This window comes from Musca domestica, unplaced genomic scaffold (genome assembly GCF_030504385.1).
Source record: "Musca domestica strain aabys unplaced genomic scaffold, Musca_domestica.polishedcontigs.V.1.1 60, whole genome shotgun sequence".
In the NCBI taxonomy this organism is placed as follows: Eukaryota; Metazoa; Arthropoda; class Insecta; order Diptera; family Muscidae; genus Musca; species Musca domestica.
In genome coordinates this window covers 1,765,008-1,783,531 of record NW_026712364.1, presented here as the reverse complement: position 1 = coordinate 1,783,531, position 18,524 = coordinate 1,765,008, and the positions used below count along the sequence as shown (strand labels likewise).

Here is an 18,524-nt window from a genome sequence, read left to right as displayed (position 1 = left end):
TACAAACTATATTTAAATTATTCAACTTTTTATAGTTTGGGCGGATATGGTCGATTTTGGGCGGTTTTTATAAAAAATTTGGGCTGAAATAAAAATTTCTAACGGCAACATTGGTTGAGATGGAAGATATCGGTCCACTCCTTCTGGTACCTCACCCACAAAGTTCGAAATTTTCAAAAAAATACATTTTCTGCACAGAAAGAGAAGCATTAATCCGATTTGACTCCAATTTTGCGAATCCTAATATTCGTATCAGTGCTAGGCCAGGTGCGAAAATGGACAATATCGGTTCACTCCATCAAGTACCTCCCACACAAAGGGTCAAAGTTTTAAATAATAACAACTCTTATATAATGTGATGTAAGCATCCGATTGTCTTCAAATTACCCACATCACAATATTTTTATTAACTTAAGGTCTGGTGTTAAGATGGAATATATCAGTCCACTCCTTCAAGTACCTCCCCAAAAAGGGTCAAAATTTTGAATACCCATGAAGCTCATAAAACGCCAAATTAACATCCGATTCCTTTCAGACTTGGCACATCTCAATATTTCCATCAACACAAGATCTGTTATAAAGATAGTAGAGATTGGGCCATTCCTTCTGGTACCTCCCACACACAAAGGGTCAAATTTTTGAATAACTAAAACGATCATAAAAACCGAAATAAGCATCCGGTTCCCTTCAAATTATACACATCGCAATATTTTAATTAAGCCAAGATCTGGTGAAATTATGGGATATATCGGCACACTCCTTCTGGTACCTACCCCACAAAGGGTCAAAATTTTGAATATTAAAATTCGAAGGAAGCATCCAACTCTCTTCAAATTTCACACATATAAGCATTTTTGCTAACACAAGATCTCTTGTGAAGATAATATATATCTGCCAACCCCTTCTAGTACTTCACCCACAAAGGGTCACAATTTCCAATACTTATATCTGTCATAAGTTTGCGAAACAAGTCGGCGATTCTTTACAACTTGCTATGTCCAAATATTTCTCTTAACCAAAAATCTGATATAAATATGTTTTTTAACGGAATTTAGGATTTCGCATAAAATTGGATATAAATGTTCGATTTCCTGCAAATTTTGCCCATACCAATATTTTTATCTGTATTAGATAAAGTATGAAAACGGAATATTTTCGTCCACTATATCTGCTACTTCACACACATTTCCACATTTTCCAAAAATTTGCACATATCTCATATCAGGTACAGGAAGTAGTCGATATAGTCCAAATCTGTCACGTTGTAATATTAGGTGTGTCTGGTAACCATAAAATTTGTAAAAATTGTTACAAATTGTTACTGGAAGTCGTCTGTTAACCCGAAAGATCTGCAAAAGAGATCGGTTGGAGAGAGAAATTTTGACAGTTCTTTCAGTGAGAGTTTGCAAATTCTTGCTGGAAAAATTTCTTCTTGCAATCACTTGCAACTCTTCTTCTTCTCATTCATCGACATTCAATCAGATGTTTTCTATTGTTTGTTTATTTATTTTTGTGCTTTCAATTTGAATTTTTTTTTTGGAATTAGCAAGACTAATAGTTTTTGGAGAAAAACTTTACAAAATGTGAAAAACGTAAATGTTAATATGTAATAAGAAAATAAAAGACTATTTCTAACATTTTTATTTAAAAAACTTGTAAAATTAGTATTGCTTCCTTTGTTTTAATTCTCCTTATGGGGGACAAATTGGTTTGTTTTGATTTGATCAGCTGATTAGTTGCAAGCTTCTGCAGGAATACCGTCTGTTTACTTTTCGCATTTTCCTTGCAAAAGAGAATAAAACTACCTTACTCTCTCAGAAAGAAGTTACTGGACAATTCCTGCAGGAAAAGTAACCAGACACACCTATTTATATCAGTCTTAGGTCAGATATGAATTGGTCAATATTGGCCAACTGCTTGGGAACCCTTCCCATAACGGGTCAACAGTTTGAATAATTATAACTTAAGGCTGGTGGTATACATCTGTCGGCAAAACAGACTAATACTATTTTACTTGTTACTATTAAATTTGAAATCTTGTGGAAATTCATTATTATTTTCGAATCACTTAAATTTTGAATTATAAAACAATTTGCAATTCTGTATATCATTCATAACGGTTCATATGTTAGGTTATCTGTTATTGACTTTTCAAGATGCCGTCTTAGTTTAAGAAATCCCCCCACACATAGAGATAATAAAAAGAAAAACAAAAAACATACATATTTAAACGGGGAAGTATTGCCAGTGATTCCCCTCAGTTATTTGCAGACCAAATTTGTTTACTACACCACATCCAATCGAATAAATAGCCAAAGGCATTCTCCAAGTCTACACAGTTTCTAAAAACATTTCTCAGCTACCACAACCCCACTGAGTCGATTATAGAACAACAAAATGAAATATCTCTGTGCCATTGTTCTCTTGTGTGCTCTGAGTGCAACATTTGTGGTTGCCGACGATAAGTCACAGCCACCTCCTTCACAAATTAAGGTACGAACAAGGAAACACAAATTTGTTTTTTATAAAATGTAAAATAATATTTGTTATTCCTTTCAGGACCCCCAAGTCCGCGTCGATGTGGGAGGCTCTCCCAAGGATGGTTACAATGTAAATGCCGATGTCCGTAAAAATATTTGGACCAGCGACAATGGCAGACATTCGTTTGATGCCACAGCAGGTTATGGCCAGCACTTGGGTGGACCTTATGGCAATAGTCGTCCTGATTACCGTGGCGGTGGCATTTACACCTACAGATGGTAGATTAAAATAAAACAAAACTATGTTGTTTTTCCAAAATAAAAAAGTAAAAATTATTGTTTAAAAATATTTTGTCATTCAATTTGGAATCTCTCCCATAAAAAAGACCATGGAAAATCTGGTAAAAAAACAATTGGGAAACATTTTCGCTTTTTTTTTTTGCAACATTGATGGAAATCTTTTTTTGATGTATAGAAGTTTTTCTTCGTTGGTGACTTATAGTTACATTTGATGAAGAATAATTTTATCTTTGACGTCATCTTTCTGAGATGATGCTTTGTAGGAGTATTTTTCATGAAAACACATAAGTTAAGGCTTTTATCCTAAAATGTATTTTTATACCCTCCACCATAGTATAAAGGGTAAATTAAGTTTGTCATTCCGTTTGTAACACCTCGAAATTTTTTCATTTTAGACCCCACAAAGTATATACACTGGTGGCCAAAACTAAAGCAACTGAAATTACAAGAACAACGAATGCCCTGTAACTTTTTCAAAAATTAAGAAAATGAGAAAGTTTTTCTTGTTTTAAATTAGGTACTTTATTCACTTTTTAAAAACTTAAAACATAAAACCAAAATTCATTTTTATATAAAAAATAATGTTTGGTAAAGTCAATTAACCCGATTTTGGCTTGGACAAAACAAAAGCAACTCTGTTGTACATTCATATAACCGCTGCAATTTCAGTTGTTTTTACTGTGATATTTATCGCTTTTTGCTTCCTTCGACAATTTCGCTTGTCATAAATCCTTTTTGAGAAGTTTTTTACAACAGTATGTGTTTTTCTTTTCGTTTTTTGAGTACTGCGCAAAAAAAAATTTAAAAATGGCTAAAAGCAAATACAGTACAGAATAAAACAGCAAATTATCAGTGACTATCAAAACAATATATCACAGAAAGTGATTTCCGAGAAATATTTCATAAATATTTATGTGATTTCATAATTATTTCTGTAAACTAAGTCGGTTTTTTGAAACTGGATCAATAGTAACAGTCTATAACGGATGAAGGCCCTGAAAAACTATAGCCCGTACTGATCCACAAATTGTGAGAGAAATAAAAAACAACTATTTAAGAGTTCAACTGGATTGGTGAGAGAGCAATCATTGGATATAAGCTCGAGATCAGTGCGTAGACGAGTAGTGGCAGCTGGTCTGCATGCCCGTAAGACATCAAAAAACCATTCATATCTGAAAAAATCAAAAAGGCTTTCGGAAACGATAATATTAAGTGGAATCAAGCTCAATGGAAAAAACATTATTTCTTCGATGAGTCTACGTTTAATATAAAAGGCTCAGACGTGAAAATTTTACGGTGAGAAGACAAAAAATTAAGGACTCAAGCCGCAGTGTTGCAAAGGTACAGTGAAGCATGAGGGAGGGTCAAAAATGGCGTGGCGCTGTTTTTCTTTCTATGGACTTGGGCCTATCCATAAAATAAAGAACGTTGTGGATCGGTTTGTTTACAAAGATGTGTTGGACATCACGTTGTTCCCTTACGCTGAGTAAAATATTCGGATGATTTGGGTGTTTCAGCATGACAATGATCCCAAACTTGTATCAAAACTTGTCAAATATTGGTTGCGGGAGTCAAAAATTCATGTTTTGTTATGGCCGACATAATCACTTGACCTAAACTCCTTAGAAAACCTTTGGAGTATCGTAGATAGGAAGATCAAGAGATATTCGGAAATAAATAAGCACAACATTTTCTAAAGAATTCGGGGTGCCTGGGAAAGCACACCCAAGGATCAAATTGAGCGTGTTATATATTCAATGCCTCGTAGGTGTGCAGCTGCTATCAAAAATAATGGATGCTATCGACTACTAGCCAAAATTGAATCAAATCAAAAGTTGCTGACCAAGTTTTGACCAATCAAAAATTGGGTCATTTTAGTTTTCCACATATTAATTTTCGTTCAAATTTTTTTTTGTATTTTTATTTTTAGTTTCTTAAAAGTTAATTAAACCCCTCATTTAAAACTGGAAAAATAATTACGATTTGTTTATTTTTGTAAAAGTTACAGGACATTTATTGTCTTTGCGATTGAAGTTGCTTTAGTTTTGGCCACCAGTGTATATTCCTGTGGAAATTACACTAGCTTCCGGACGAAATGAAGTAGGTTGATAAAATTTAACTCAAATGCATATTATGTCTGTAGAAATTCTGCTATTGAAAATGGGCCATGTAGGTCCACGTTTTGGTATAGCCCCCATATAATGGTACCTCCATATTTTCGGTATGTTTTGTGATTTAAGCGACATTATTCACCGGAAATGTTTCATATTTGGTATTTGAAGTTCGTAATGAATACTACAGCCTAAAACAGGAGATTGTCTGTGCAGGTCTACGTCTTCGTATAGCCCACGGTACCTCCCGATATTCGGTACCGGGATTGTTCAAATTTGGTATTTGAAGTTCGTAATGAGTACTACAGCCTAAGACCGAAGAGGTCTACGCCTTCGTATGGACCCCATATAACGGTACCTCCCGATATTCGGTATTATTTGCAGGAAAATTTTCAAATTTGCTATTTGAAGTTCGTAATAGATACTACATAATGATATTTTAATGATATTAGCGGCATTTTTCACCGGAATTGATTCAAATTTGGCATAAATTAAAGATGTCATCATCGCTGGTATACGACATTCTCGAACGCTTACTTGTATCACTCATGTGTATATACTATGGGAATATGGGAAGAGATTATACTGACTTATACAGGGAGAGATGAAAAAACTGCAACCAACTTCAGACTGCTGTCATTTCCAAGCCACTCGACCGACAGCTGTTAAAATTATTCCAGTGACAGCTCATTATATTGTTTAAAAGCGTACAAAAGCATTTTGGTGAGAATTTGCCAGAAAAAAAGTTATTCGTGATGGAAAGAAGCGACTTGATCGTAGCCCGCGTCGCAGTGGGCGAAAAATGGTTCGTGAGCTGAACATATTGCAATATTCCATTCGGCAAATATTGAAAAATGATCTCGGGGAGCCATTGAAATTACATAAAGTGCAAGAACTTACACCGCAACAGAAAGAAAATAGACTCAAAAGAGCTAAAGAGTTGCTTCGCTTGGTCGAAAGTGGTGAACTGCCGAATTTTGTTTTCTTCTTTGTAAACAAACAAAATAATCATTTTTACTTGCCAAAGAGGTCAGCTGAAAATGTGCATCTTCGGTTGGCCACCAGAACTCAAGCGCCGACCATGGTGATGGTGTGGGCCGCCATAACAGCCGATGGTCGCTTTCCGCTCGTATTAATCGACCGGGCATCAGAATAAATGCCGAATATTAATTCTAATGCCACGGAAGGTGTATTAAAGCCTTGGGCACGCAAACATTTTGGCCGCAGACCTTGGACATTCCAACAGGAGTCAGCATGCGCCACCCAAGAATGGTTACTAAATGAGGTTCCTCGCTCCATTTCCAGCGCACAATGGCCACCAAAATCTCCGGATATCAATCCCTTGGACTATTGTGTCTGGAGTATGGGAATGGGCCAAAATACCACAGAGCAACATCCGGGCAGCGTGTGACGGTTTCTTTGGCCATTTGAAGGCGATAATTCGTGCCAAAGGTGACCAATTCGAACAAATCTAAACTTATTCTAAAATTTGATGCTATTTCCGACTTTTTTTGTTTCATTCAATAAAATTAAAAAAAAAGTAAAAATTGTGGCGTCGAACACCTTTTATGCCACTGTCCTGCTCTATCAAGGGAAAGACTACGAGCTATGGGAGAACATTTGACTTATGATTCCTTTGTCGTCTTAAGCTTCGCAAAAAGGCTTCGCTACGACCAAAATATAACTGGGTACGTCACTTATCAATTTCAAACTTTTTTTATTAAAAGCTTTTAAAAATCTAACTATACACTTAACTAATCAATATTTCAACAATTTATACAAAATACTTTTCCATTATCTTAAAAATCGTGACTTATTCCAATGCCAATCTGGGCATTTGGATTTTCATTGGCATTCGGGCCACTTATTTGTTTCGATACACCACCGGTAACATCGATTTTGGTATTGCCATTGTCGCTTTGCCAGATATTGTGGCGGCCATCGATGCTGACTTGGGCACCCTGGCCGGGAGAACCACTTACACCGGCCGTTATTTGGGTCTAGAGGAGAGGAGATCATTAATTACAAAATATTTGTTATTCTCACAAATCTCTACTTACCTTTGGATTCTGATAGGTATATTGGGCACCCAAATTAACTTGGGTCTTTTCATTGCCCTGGGGTCCACCCAGGTGTTTGGAGCCCTCTGCGTTGACATCAAACGAGTGGCGTTTATTGGCACTTTCCCAGATATTTTGCTGGCCACTTACACTTAAATCTACTCCTTGGCCTGGTTTTCCTTTGGCGCCAGCTGTTATTTGGGTCTGTGCCGGGGAGACAAACACTTACTTAAGTGGAAACATTTTTAAAAATATTCGGTGATTTTTTTACCTTATCCGTGTTGAAACTATATTGACCACCCAGGGTAACATCTGTCTTGGTATTACCCAAGGGTCCACCCAAATGTTTCGAGACATCGGCATTCACATCTAGGGAGTGTTTTTCGTTGCCACTTTTCCAAATGTTTTGATTGGCTTGGACATTGAGATCAACACCCTGATGCGGCTTGCCACTTGCCGAGGCTGTTAGTTGTGTCTGAGGAAAAAATATGATTAATTTTTAAAACATATCAAAAAATTGTAATCTCCACACCCACCTTGTCCGTATTATAAGAATACTGGCCACCCAGGGTAACATCGGTTTTACCATTCCCGTTTGGACCACCCAGTGGCTTGTTCACATTCAACGTAGCATCCAAGGAATGTTGTTTGTTTTTACTCTCCCACACATTCTGCTTAGCATCAATATTCAATTGTCCTTGTTTGTTGGGTAAAAGGCTTTGATCGAATTTAATGGTTCCACTTAGCTTGGGATCCACTCTGGGCTGTTGCACGGGTGTTGATGGTTTTGTTGGAGTCTGGGGGAAGTGAGACAAAAAATAGTTTCTTTTTAATATTAAAGAGTAAAAAAATCAGAATAAATAAATCGTTGCATACTTTTGGGCATGCAGAAAATTGTAAAATCAAGCTATAATTGGAAAATCCAAAAATCGATTACACTCTGCGACAAAATTCAATTTTTTTCAATAATTACAGGAGACACGTGTATCGGTGTTTGTTTTGCCCTCTTCCAAATATTTAATTTTTAATATTTAAAAGTAAAAAATCAAAATAAATCGTTGCATACTTTTAGGCAATACAGAAAAATTGTAAAATCAATCAATAATTGCAAAATCCAAAAATCGATTGCACTGTGCGACAAAATTCAATTTTTTCAATAATTACACGACAAATCCTGCAGATTATGGAAGTTGAGCTAAAAAAAGGAGACATATGTATCGGTGTTTGTTTTGGCCCTCTTCCAAATATTTAATTTTTAATATTTAAGAGTAAAAATCAGAATAAATCGTTGCATACATTTGGGCATGCAGAATATTTTAAAATTAACCTATAACTGCAAAATCCAAAAATCGATTACACTGTGCGACAAAATTCATTTTTTTTAATAATTACAGGACAAATTCTGCTGAGGAGGAGACACATGTATCGGTGTTTGTTTTGGCCCTCTTCCATATTTTTATACCCTTCACCATAAATAGTATGGAGGGTATATTAAGTTCGTCATTCCGTTTGTAGCTCAACGAAATAATAATTTTAGACATTACAAAGCAGATATACTCTTGATCAGTGTAAAATTCTAAGACGATCCGTTCGCCCGTCTGTTGTAATCACGCTAGAGTCAAAACGAATAAGTATAGGAATCTACAATTTTGCACAGATCAGTCTTTTGTCTGCAGGCAGGTCAAGTTCGAAGAGGTTTCTCATCTGAGACAAGATCTCCCGTAATAACTCAATTTTTTGGAGAAATATGTCAAAGGAAGAAATATTCTAGATCGAATTTCACTATGGGTTGCCAAAGTAAAGAAATATCCATTTCCATTACAGGGTGAGATGAAAAACTGCAACAAACTTCAGACTGCTGTCATTTCTAAGGCACTCGTCCGACAGCTGTTAAAATTATTCCAGTGACAGCTCATTATATTGTTTAAAAGCGTACAAAAGCATTTTAGTGAGAATTTTCCAGAAACAAAGTTATTCGTGATGGAATTCAAGCGTGATAGTGTGATCTCTATATATATCTCTGGAAAACCATAAGTGGCTATGGTTAGAGCTCTGCAGCATTTAAAAGTGAATAAATCGTTTGTGTCTCGTACCACTCCTCGTGATACTGGTAGCGTAACCCCACGACAAGGAAGTGGACGGAAGAAAACAGCAACATCAGCAGAAATGGTTCGAAAAGTAAAGAAACGACTTGATCGAATCCCGCGCCGCAGTGGCCGAAAAATGACTCGTGAGCTGAACATATCGCAATATTCCATTCGGCAAATATTGAAAAATAAGCTCGGGGTAAAGCCATTGAAATTCCAAACAGAGCAAGAACTTACACCGCAACAGAAAGAAAATCGACTTAAAAGACCAAAAGAGTTGCTTCGCTTGGCCAAAAGTGATGAACTGCCGAATTTGGTTTTCTCCGATGAGAAAACATTCGTTGTCCAGCAGTTTGTAAACAAACGAAGTGATCGTGTTTACTGACCAAAGAGGTCAGCTGAAAATGTGCACCTTCGGTTGGCCACCAGAACTCAAGCGCAGGCCATGGTAATGTTGTGGGCCGCCATAAGAGCCGATGGTCGCTCTCCGCTCGTATTAACTTGTCCGTGGCATCAGAATAAATGCCGAATATTATCGCGAAAATATTCTGGAGGGTGTATTAAAGCCTTAGCCACGCAAACATTTTGGCCACAGACCTTGGATATTCCAACAGGACTCAGCACGCGCCACCCAAGAATCGTTACAAAATTAGGTTCCTCGCTTCATTTCCAGCGCACAATGGCAACCAAAATCTCCGGATAAAAATCCTTTGGACTATTGTGTCTGCAGTTTTTTTGGAAAACAAGGTTGGCACTAAAAAATACCAAAGTGTCGATCACTTTAAGCAAGCCCTTCGCCGGGAACGGGCCAAAATAACGCAGAGCAATATTCGGGCAGCGTGTGACGGTTTCATTGGCCGTTTGAAGGTCATAATTCGTGCCAAAGGTGACCAATTCGAACAAATCTAAACTTATTCTAAAATTTTATGCTTTCTCCGACATTTTTTGCTTTCATTCAATAAAATTCGAAAAAAAAATAAAAATTAAAATTTTTGCAAAAATGCAAAAATATTTCCTAATTTTTTTGATCAAGAAAGGTCTAAGAAAATATTCTGTATTTTAAAATTATTTAAAATTACCTTGGGTGGTGTGACAGGTTTAGGAGGTGTCTTCACTGGCGTAACGACAGCGGGCTGGAAGAGAGAGGGAAATCGTTTTTAATTTGAAAAAAATCAATATTAAAATCTGCAAACCTTTGTAAGAGGCTTTACAACTGCAACAGGTTTGACTGGAGTCTGTAAATAGAACAGAAATTAAAAAATAAATAAATAAATAAATTTTCATTGAAAAGCCTTTTTTTGTAGGACATCAAACAGAAGCATATGGAAAAATATTCTTTAAAAATCCACGTTTGATTGGTCCTTGAAAAAATATTCTTTAAAAATCCCCGTTTGATTGTTCCTTGAAAAATATTCTTTAAAAAATCCACGTTTGATTGGTCCTTGAAAAAATATTCTTTAAAAAAATCCACGTTTGCTAGGTCCTTGAAAAAATATTCTTTAAAAATCTACGTTTGATTGATCCTTGAAAAAATATTCTTTAAAAAATCTACGTTTGATTGGTCCTTGAAAAAATATTCTTTAAAAAATCTACGTTTGATTGGTCCTTGAAAAAATATTCTTTAAAAATCCACGTTTGATTGGTCCTTGAAAAATATTCTTTAAAAATCCACGTTTGATTGGTCCTTGAAAAAATATTCTTTAAAAAAATCCACGTCTGATTGGTCCTTGAAAAAATATTCTTTAAAAATCCACGTTTGATTGGTCCTTGAACAAATATTCTTTAAAAATCCACGTTTGATTGGTCCTTGAAAAAATATTCTTTAAAAAAATCTACGTTTGATTGGTCCTTGAAAAAATATTCTTTAAAAATCCACGTTTGATTGGTCCTTGAAAAATATTCTTTAAAAATCCACGTTTGATTGGTCCTTGAAAAAATATTCTTTAAAAAAAATCTACGTTTGATTGGTCCTTGAAAAAATATTCTTTAAAAATCCACGTTTGATTGGTCCTTGAAAAAATATTCTTTAAAAATCCACGTTTGATTGGTCCTTGAAAAAATATTCTTTAAAAATCCACGTTTGATTGGTCCTTGAAAAAATATTCTTTAAAAAAAATCTACGTTTGATTGGTCCTTGAAAAAATATTCTTTAAAAATCCACGTTTGATTGGTCCTTGAAAAAATATTCTTTAAAAATCCACGTTTGATTGGTCCTTGAAAAAATATTCTTTAAAAAATCCACGTTTGATTGGTCCTTGAAAAAATATTCTTTAAAAATCCACGTTTGATTGGTCCTTGAAAAAATATTCTTTAAAAATCCACGTTTGATTGGTCCTTGAAAAAATATTCTTTAAAAATCCACGTTTGATTGGTCCTTGAAAAAATATTCTTTAAAAATCCACGTTTGATTGGTCCTTGAAAAAATATTCTTTAAAAATCCACGTTTGATTGGTCCTTGAAAAAATATTCTTTAAAAATCCACGTTTGATTGGTCCTTGAAAAAATATTCTTTAAAAATCCACGTTTGATTGGTCCTTGAAAAAATATTCTTTAAAAATCCACGTTTGATTGGTCCTTGAAAAAATATTCTTTAAAAATCCACGTTTGATTGGTCCTTGAAAAAATATTCTTTAAAAATCCACGTTTGATTGGTCCTTGAAAAAATATTCTTTAAAAATCCACGTTTGATTGGTCGTTGAAAAAATATTTTTTGAAAAATCCACGATTGATTGGTCGTTGAAAAAATATTTTTTGAAAAATCCACATGTGATGGTCCTTTGGTCTATTTTTTATATAGAAGAAATCTACAGAAGATCTTCCTTCTCAAAAAATAAGTTAACAAGGGTTGTTATTAAAGAAAACGGAAAGGTTTTTGTATAGAAGCAAATCAAAGAGACTTTTAGGTTATTTTTATGGAAATCTGAAACTCTGTGTTAAGTATCTTGATTATCTTAAGGTGTCAACTTACCTTTACAGGTGATTTAGGGGCTGCAAGTTTTACCTCAGGCTGTGGCAAAAAAGTTATTGTTTATTAAAAAAATAAAAAATACAACTGTTGAGGTCTTACTTTGGGAACAACTTTTGGCGCGGGATTCACCTTGGTGGCCGGTGCCTTAACGATGGGTTTGGTCACCGTTGGCGGTTTAACCTGGGGCTAAAAAATGTCCAGATTTTAGATTAGAAATTCGATTCTCATTCTTTTTTCATTGATTTAATGGGTCCTACCTTAGCAGGAGCCTTAACTACTGGCTTTACGGGAGCTTTGACAACTGGTTTGGCAGGGGCCTTGACTACTGGCTTCACAGGAGCCTTGACAACTGGTTTTGCTGGGGCTTTGACAACTGGTTTTACAGGTGCTTTGACAACTGGTTTCGCCGGGGCCTTCACTACTGGCTTCACAGGAGCTTTGACAACTGGTTTCGCGGGAGCCTTCACAACAGGCTTTACGGGGGCCTTAACTACTGGCTTTACGGGCGCCTTAACTACAGGCTTTACAGGAGCTTTAACCACTGGTTTTACTGGGGCCTTAACAACTGGTTTTGGAGGGGCTTTGACAACTGGTTTTACGGGGGCCTTTACAACTGGCTTTGGAGGGGCTTTAACTACAGGCTTTACAGCAACCTTGACAACGGGCTAAAATCATCATATAACACGTTAATATTCGAAAATTTGGTCCTATAAACTAAGAAGTTACAAAGAATATGTGTGTGACACTCACTTTGGGTGCAACTTTTACCACCGGTTTTTGAGCCGGTTTAATGACTGGTTTTGGAGCCGGTTTTATAACTGGTTTTGGAACAGCTTTTATCACTGGTTTTGGAGCAGCCCTGACTACTGGTTTCGGTGCAGCCCTCACTACTGGTTTTGGCGGCGCCCTTACCACTGGTCGAGATGGTGCCCGCACAACGGGTCGGGGTGCAGCTCGCACAACAGGTCGCGATGCCGGCCGCACAGCTGATCGTGATGGTGCTTTTACACTAGTCTATAGAAAAAATCGATTTGAATTTCAAAACTAAGACTCAAGCAAAATGCATTACAACGAACTTACCCTAGGTGCAGATCGTGATGGAGATCTCATGCTTGACTAAAATAAAAGCAATAATAATTAATAAAAACAAAAACAAAAATAAATAAAAAAAAATAAAGAATAAAGAGAAAAAAAAGAATAAATAAAACAAGTAAGCAAGGGCTATAGTCGTGCGGGGCCGACCATATGATACCCTACAACACTACAATATGTGAGAAGCCGCCTCATGTCCAAATCCATTTTGGAAAATTTCACTTTTGAAATTATGTTACGGAGCACTGCCCAGATATTACCCTTAGCATTTTGACCAGAGACATTTTCCCAATATTTATGCACTCCGTCGTGCTGTTAGTTTTTGTGGTCCATTTTACGGCTAAATAAAATCCAATGGTCATCCAAAATGCCAGAATTCTTCCCTGTGCTTAACTACCTTCTCAGGCGTGTCGATTGGCTTCAATTGTGTGATCAGGAATTTTTTTGTGTTTTTGGTTCATTTGAACCCCCTAATATTTTGCGATCATCTTTAAAAGCAAGAGGCCCCTCTGTGTCTCCAAATTTAGACTCATCTATATGATTTGCTTATTATATTTGCTTACTATATTCGTAAACGAAATCAGCATAAAAAAGCCAGGAGTTCGCCTGTTGTGTATTTCGGATATGGCCTGTAAGTAATGTTGGTATTTTTTCACACAAAAGTAAAATTGGAAGGCTTCTGCCCAGCCCTAAGTTCTAGCCGCATGCTAACTTCCACGTCGATTGGTCTATAATTGCGACCTGTAGAACAACTGCAAAATCAGGAAATTTTTCAGTTTTTGGTCCATTTCAACCCCTAAATATTATGCGATCATCTCCAAAAACAATAGGGTTCTATTCTGACCATATTCCCACCTTCATTTTCAATTTCGTGAGGATTGGACCATAATTGCGACCTGTAGAGTGATTACAAATTAACATGGACAGACGGACGGACGGACATACATAGCTCGATCGACTTAGCTCGGCGAGATAGGAAGATCCATATATACTTTCATTTGTGGGAAACCAATATTTCGTGGTGTTACATAATTTTTGGCCCAATCAAACTTATAATAGCCCCAACACATAGTATTGTAGGGTATAAAAAATAAAGAATATTTTTAGAGGATTTTTTCAAGGAATTCTAGAACTATAACACTGTGCAACACAAAAAATCAAGAAGGGGAAAGTCCAGCGGACTATGAAAGTAGAGCTAAAAATAGTAGACACGTGCATCGGCGTTTTGAAAGCTCACATCGCAAAGTTACCTAAATTGAGGACAAGTTCCCCCCCTTTAAATATTTTTTTTTTGAAATTTTTGAATAAAGATTCCTTGCAAACCGTGCATTTTAGGTATATAATGTCTTCGGGAATATTAACCCTCAAGCTTGTCAACCAAGGGATCATCAGTTTACAAGAAGTCACCCACGGATGAAATCTGTATTTCCATAGTGTATAAAAAAAATATTTGCATCAATACTCCCAAAAACCGGAAGTATTTACTATTTATACCCTCAGCCATTTGGCTAGAGGGTATACAGGGTGATATGAAAAAACTGCAACCAACTTCAGACTTCTGTCATTTCTAAGCCACTCGTCCGACAGCTGTTAAAATTATTCCCGTGACAGCTCATTATATTGTTTCCATGTAGCATTTTGGTGAGAATTTTCCAGAAAAAAAAACAAGTTAAAAAGCAGTAAGTTCGGCCGGGCCGAACTTTGAAAACCCTCCACCATTTGGAACGAATTTGGAAATAAAATCCCGAAAAAATTTTTTGTAAAATTTTAAAAATACCGAATATTGTCGTTATATTGGTGCCTATACGACGTGGACCCACACAGGCATTATTTGTCATGAGTCATTACCAAATTCAAATTCGGAACTTGAAATAAACGCGAATAATGTAGCTAAAATCATCAAAGTATAGAATATAGGGAGGTACCGTTATATCGGAGCTGTGCGAAGACCTGAACCTGCGTAGACAATTTTTTGTCATATTCTGTAGCATCCATTACGAACTTCAAATACGACATTTCAAACAACTTCCGTGAGTATTGTACCTAAACTCGTCAAAATACCGAATATAGGGAGGTACTGGTATATGTGGCCTGCATAGACAATTTTCTGTCACAGACAGGAGTTTCCATTACGAACTCTAAATGCATAATTTGAAAAAAATTTGGTGAATAAAGACGCTAAAATCACCAAAATACCGAATATAGGGAGGTACAGTTATATGGAGGCTATACGAAGACGTGGACCTGCAGAGACAATTTTCTGTCTTAGGCTGTAGTATCTATTTCGAACCTCAAATACTAAATTTGAAACAATTCCGGTGAATAATGTCACTAAAATCATCGAAATACCGAATATCGGGAGGTACCGTTATATGGGGGCTATACGAAGACGTGGACCTGCACAGACAATTTTCTGTCTTAGACTGTAGTATCCATTTCGAACTTCGAATACCAAATTTGAAACAATTCCGGTGAATAATGTCGCTAACATCATCAAAATACCGAATATCGGGAGGTACCGTTATATGGGGGATATATGATAACCTGGACCTACATGGCCATTTATGAACTTAACCTGCCTACTGGCAAAATATACATGTGTGCAAAATTTTAGCCTTCTATCTCAATTTGTTCGAAAGATAGCGTGATTACAACAGACAGACAGACGGACAGACAGACAGACAGACGGACATGACTAAATCGTCTTAGAATTTTACGCTGATCAAGAATATATATACTTTGTTGGGTCTGACATGAGTATTTCGAAGAGTCACAAACGGAATGACAAATTTAATATACCCTCCATAGTATGGTGGAGGGTATAAAAATTATGGCTTTTGACATTGTTGCATTTTTTTCTCACCTGTACCTCCCTATTTTCGGTATTTTGGTGATTAAAGCGGCATTATTCACCGGAATTGTTTCAAATTTGGTATTTGAAGTTCATAATGGATACTACAGCCTTTAACAGAAAATTGTCTGTGCAGGTCCACTCCTTCGTATAGCCCCCATATAACGGCACCTCCCGATATACGGTATTTTGATGATTTTAGCGACATTATTCACCGGAATTGTTTCAAATATGGTATTTGAAGTTTGTAATGGATACTACAGCCTATGACAGAAAATAGTCTGTACAGGTCCACGTTTTGGTATAGGCCCTAATATAATGGCTACATAAGGTATTTTTAAAATTTTAACAGATTTTTTTACGGATTTTATTTTTTTTGAAAATTGCCAAATTCGTTCCAAATGGTGGAGCGTATTCAAAATTCGGAAAGGCCGAACTTACAGTTTTTTAGGTGTCTTTTTTTATTGTTCCTAAAAATTATCTTATTCAAAGAGCTTGAACAATTATAAATCCCTTTCCGCTCATCTCTACATTTGTTTCTCTTAATGGGGATCCACCCCTTCTGGGAATTACAATCTTGTCGATGTTTTATTTTTCTCTGCACTTTTATCTTTACTGTTCTTTAACTTTCTGATAACATCCCAAAAGAAAAGAGATACATACCCTTCCGCTGGCACCGCCTCTGCTAAAGGCTACAGCCATTGTCACACAGCAAAATAATAAAATCAACGATATTCTCATTTCAAAGTAATTGCACTCCACTTGTGTAGGTAAATAGATATTCCCGAAAATTACGTTTCGTTCAAAATCGCACAATATTAATTTCAAGACGTCGCCGTCTGTCTTAAAAGGGTGTAATTAAAATGACGGATGACTAGTGACTCGAGTATTCTTTTATATACTCCGGCCCGGTTAATGAAGATGTTGCTTCGGCTATTTATGGAAGCTATGATCGGATTGCTGTTGTATTATTTCATTGCGTGCGGTAAAGTACCGCTTGTTTTTGTGTGTACTATTTGCGGTGAATGAAACAGCAGCGCGAAGAAAATAAATCCCATATTGATTAAATAGCAGGGCTGAGCTATTGTCCTAGAACAAGGGGCGATGAAAATAAAAATCCCATATTGATGGGAATTTTTATTTCGCTTTCTTTGAGCGTTTCGTTTTTCAAAATCTTGAACCCTATATGGGGGAGGTGCCACAAGAAATGGTCCGATCTGTAACATCTTTATAACAGATCTTGTGTTGATGGAAATATTGGGACACACCAAATCTGAATGGAATCGGATTTAAATTTTGCTTATTATGAGCTTCAGGGATACTAAAAATTTTGACCCTTTGTGGGGAAGGTACCAGAAGAAGTGAACCGTTATATTTCATCTTTTCACCAAACATTGCGTTAATAAAAATATTGTAATGTCTGTAATTTAAAGAAAACCAGATGCTTATTTCGATATTAATGATCGTTTTGGTGATTCACAACTTTGACCCTTTGTGGGGGAGGTACCAGAACCATCTTTATAACAGATCTTGTGTTGATATAAATATTGAGATGTTCCAAAACTGAATGGAACCGGATGTTAATTTCGTGTTTTATGAGGTTCATGAATATTCAAAATTTTAACCCTTTGTGGGGGAGGTACTAGAAGGAGTGGACAGATATATTCCATCTTCACACCATACCTTGGGTTAATATAAATATTGGGATGTGTAAAATTTGAAGACCATCGGGCTCTTACATAACATTTTATGAGAGTTGTAATTATTCAAAATTTTGACCCATTGTGGGGGAAGTACTTGATAGAGTGGACCGATATTGTTCATTTCCGCACCAGACCTAGCACTAACGCAAATATTAGGATTTGCCAAGTCGGAGCAAAATCGGCTTATCGTTTCTCTTTCTGTGCAGAAAAATATTTTTTTTTTTTAATTTCGACCACTTGTAGGGGAGGTAGCAGAAAAAGTCGACCGATATATTCCATCTTAACACCAGATCTTGGGTTAATATAAATATTGGGATGTGTGAAATTTGAAGACAATCGGACTCTTAAATAACATTTTATGAGAGTTAGAATTATTTAAAATTTTGACCCTTTGTGGGGGAGGTACTTGATGGAGTGGAACGATATTGTCCATTTTCGCACCTGACCTAGCACTGATGCAAATATTAGGTTTCACAAAGTTGGAGCAAAATCGGATTATCCTTTCTCTTTCTGTGCAGTAAATTATTTTCTTTGAAAATGTCGACATTTTGTGTGGGAGGTACCAGAAGGAGTGAACCGATATTGTCCGCCTCTGAACTCGATCTATGTTTGACAATAACATTATGATGTACCAAGTTTGGATCAAATCCCTTCACCAGCCAACCAGAGAGACAAACCGTTATTTCGATGAAATCTACCTTCTTACCCACCCATATGGCTGAGGGTATAAAAAATATGCCGGATCGAGTTTCACCAAATTGAAAAATTCGCTTAAATGTGAAAAATCGAAGTTATATAAAAATCTGAACAGAAATCTCTATAAAGATATTTTCAAGAAGTATATGGAGCCATTGTTGTCGATCACATATTAT

General features: G+C 36.2%; 2 protein-coding genes across 2 annotated transcripts; one reads left to right on the top strand and one right to left on the bottom strand.

Moving 5' to 3' along the window:
- The first annotated feature begins 2,318 nt into the window (after positions 1-2,318).
- diptericin (diptericin-D-like) lies at positions 2,319-2,802 on the top strand. Its single transcript, NM_001309028.2, has 2 exons — positions 2,319-2,493; positions 2,560-2,802. The coding sequence occupies exons 1-2, from the start codon at positions 2,398-2,400 to the stop codon at positions 2,761-2,763; spliced, it is 300 nt and encodes a 99-aa protein (NP_001295957.2). The 5' UTR covers positions 2,319-2,397; the 3' UTR covers positions 2,764-2,802.
- A 3,786-nt stretch (positions 2,803-6,588) lies between these two features.
- Positions 6,589-16,810, bottom strand: LOC101897244 (uncharacterized). Its single transcript, XM_005187520.4, has 12 exons — positions 16,613-16,810; positions 13,087-13,122; positions 12,757-13,020; positions 12,264-12,671; positions 12,106-12,192; positions 12,007-12,045; positions 10,232-10,273; positions 10,118-10,171; positions 7,488-7,748; positions 7,223-7,426; positions 6,952-7,155; positions 6,589-6,891 (listed from the first exon to the last, which is right to left on the bottom strand). Exons 1-12 carry the CDS (start codon positions 16,688-16,690, stop codon positions 6,691-6,693), a joined length of 1,878 nt encoding a protein of 625 aa, XP_005187577.1. The 5' UTR covers positions 16,691-16,810; the 3' UTR covers positions 6,589-6,690.
- Between the last annotated feature and the right edge of the window lie 1,714 nt (positions 16,811-18,524).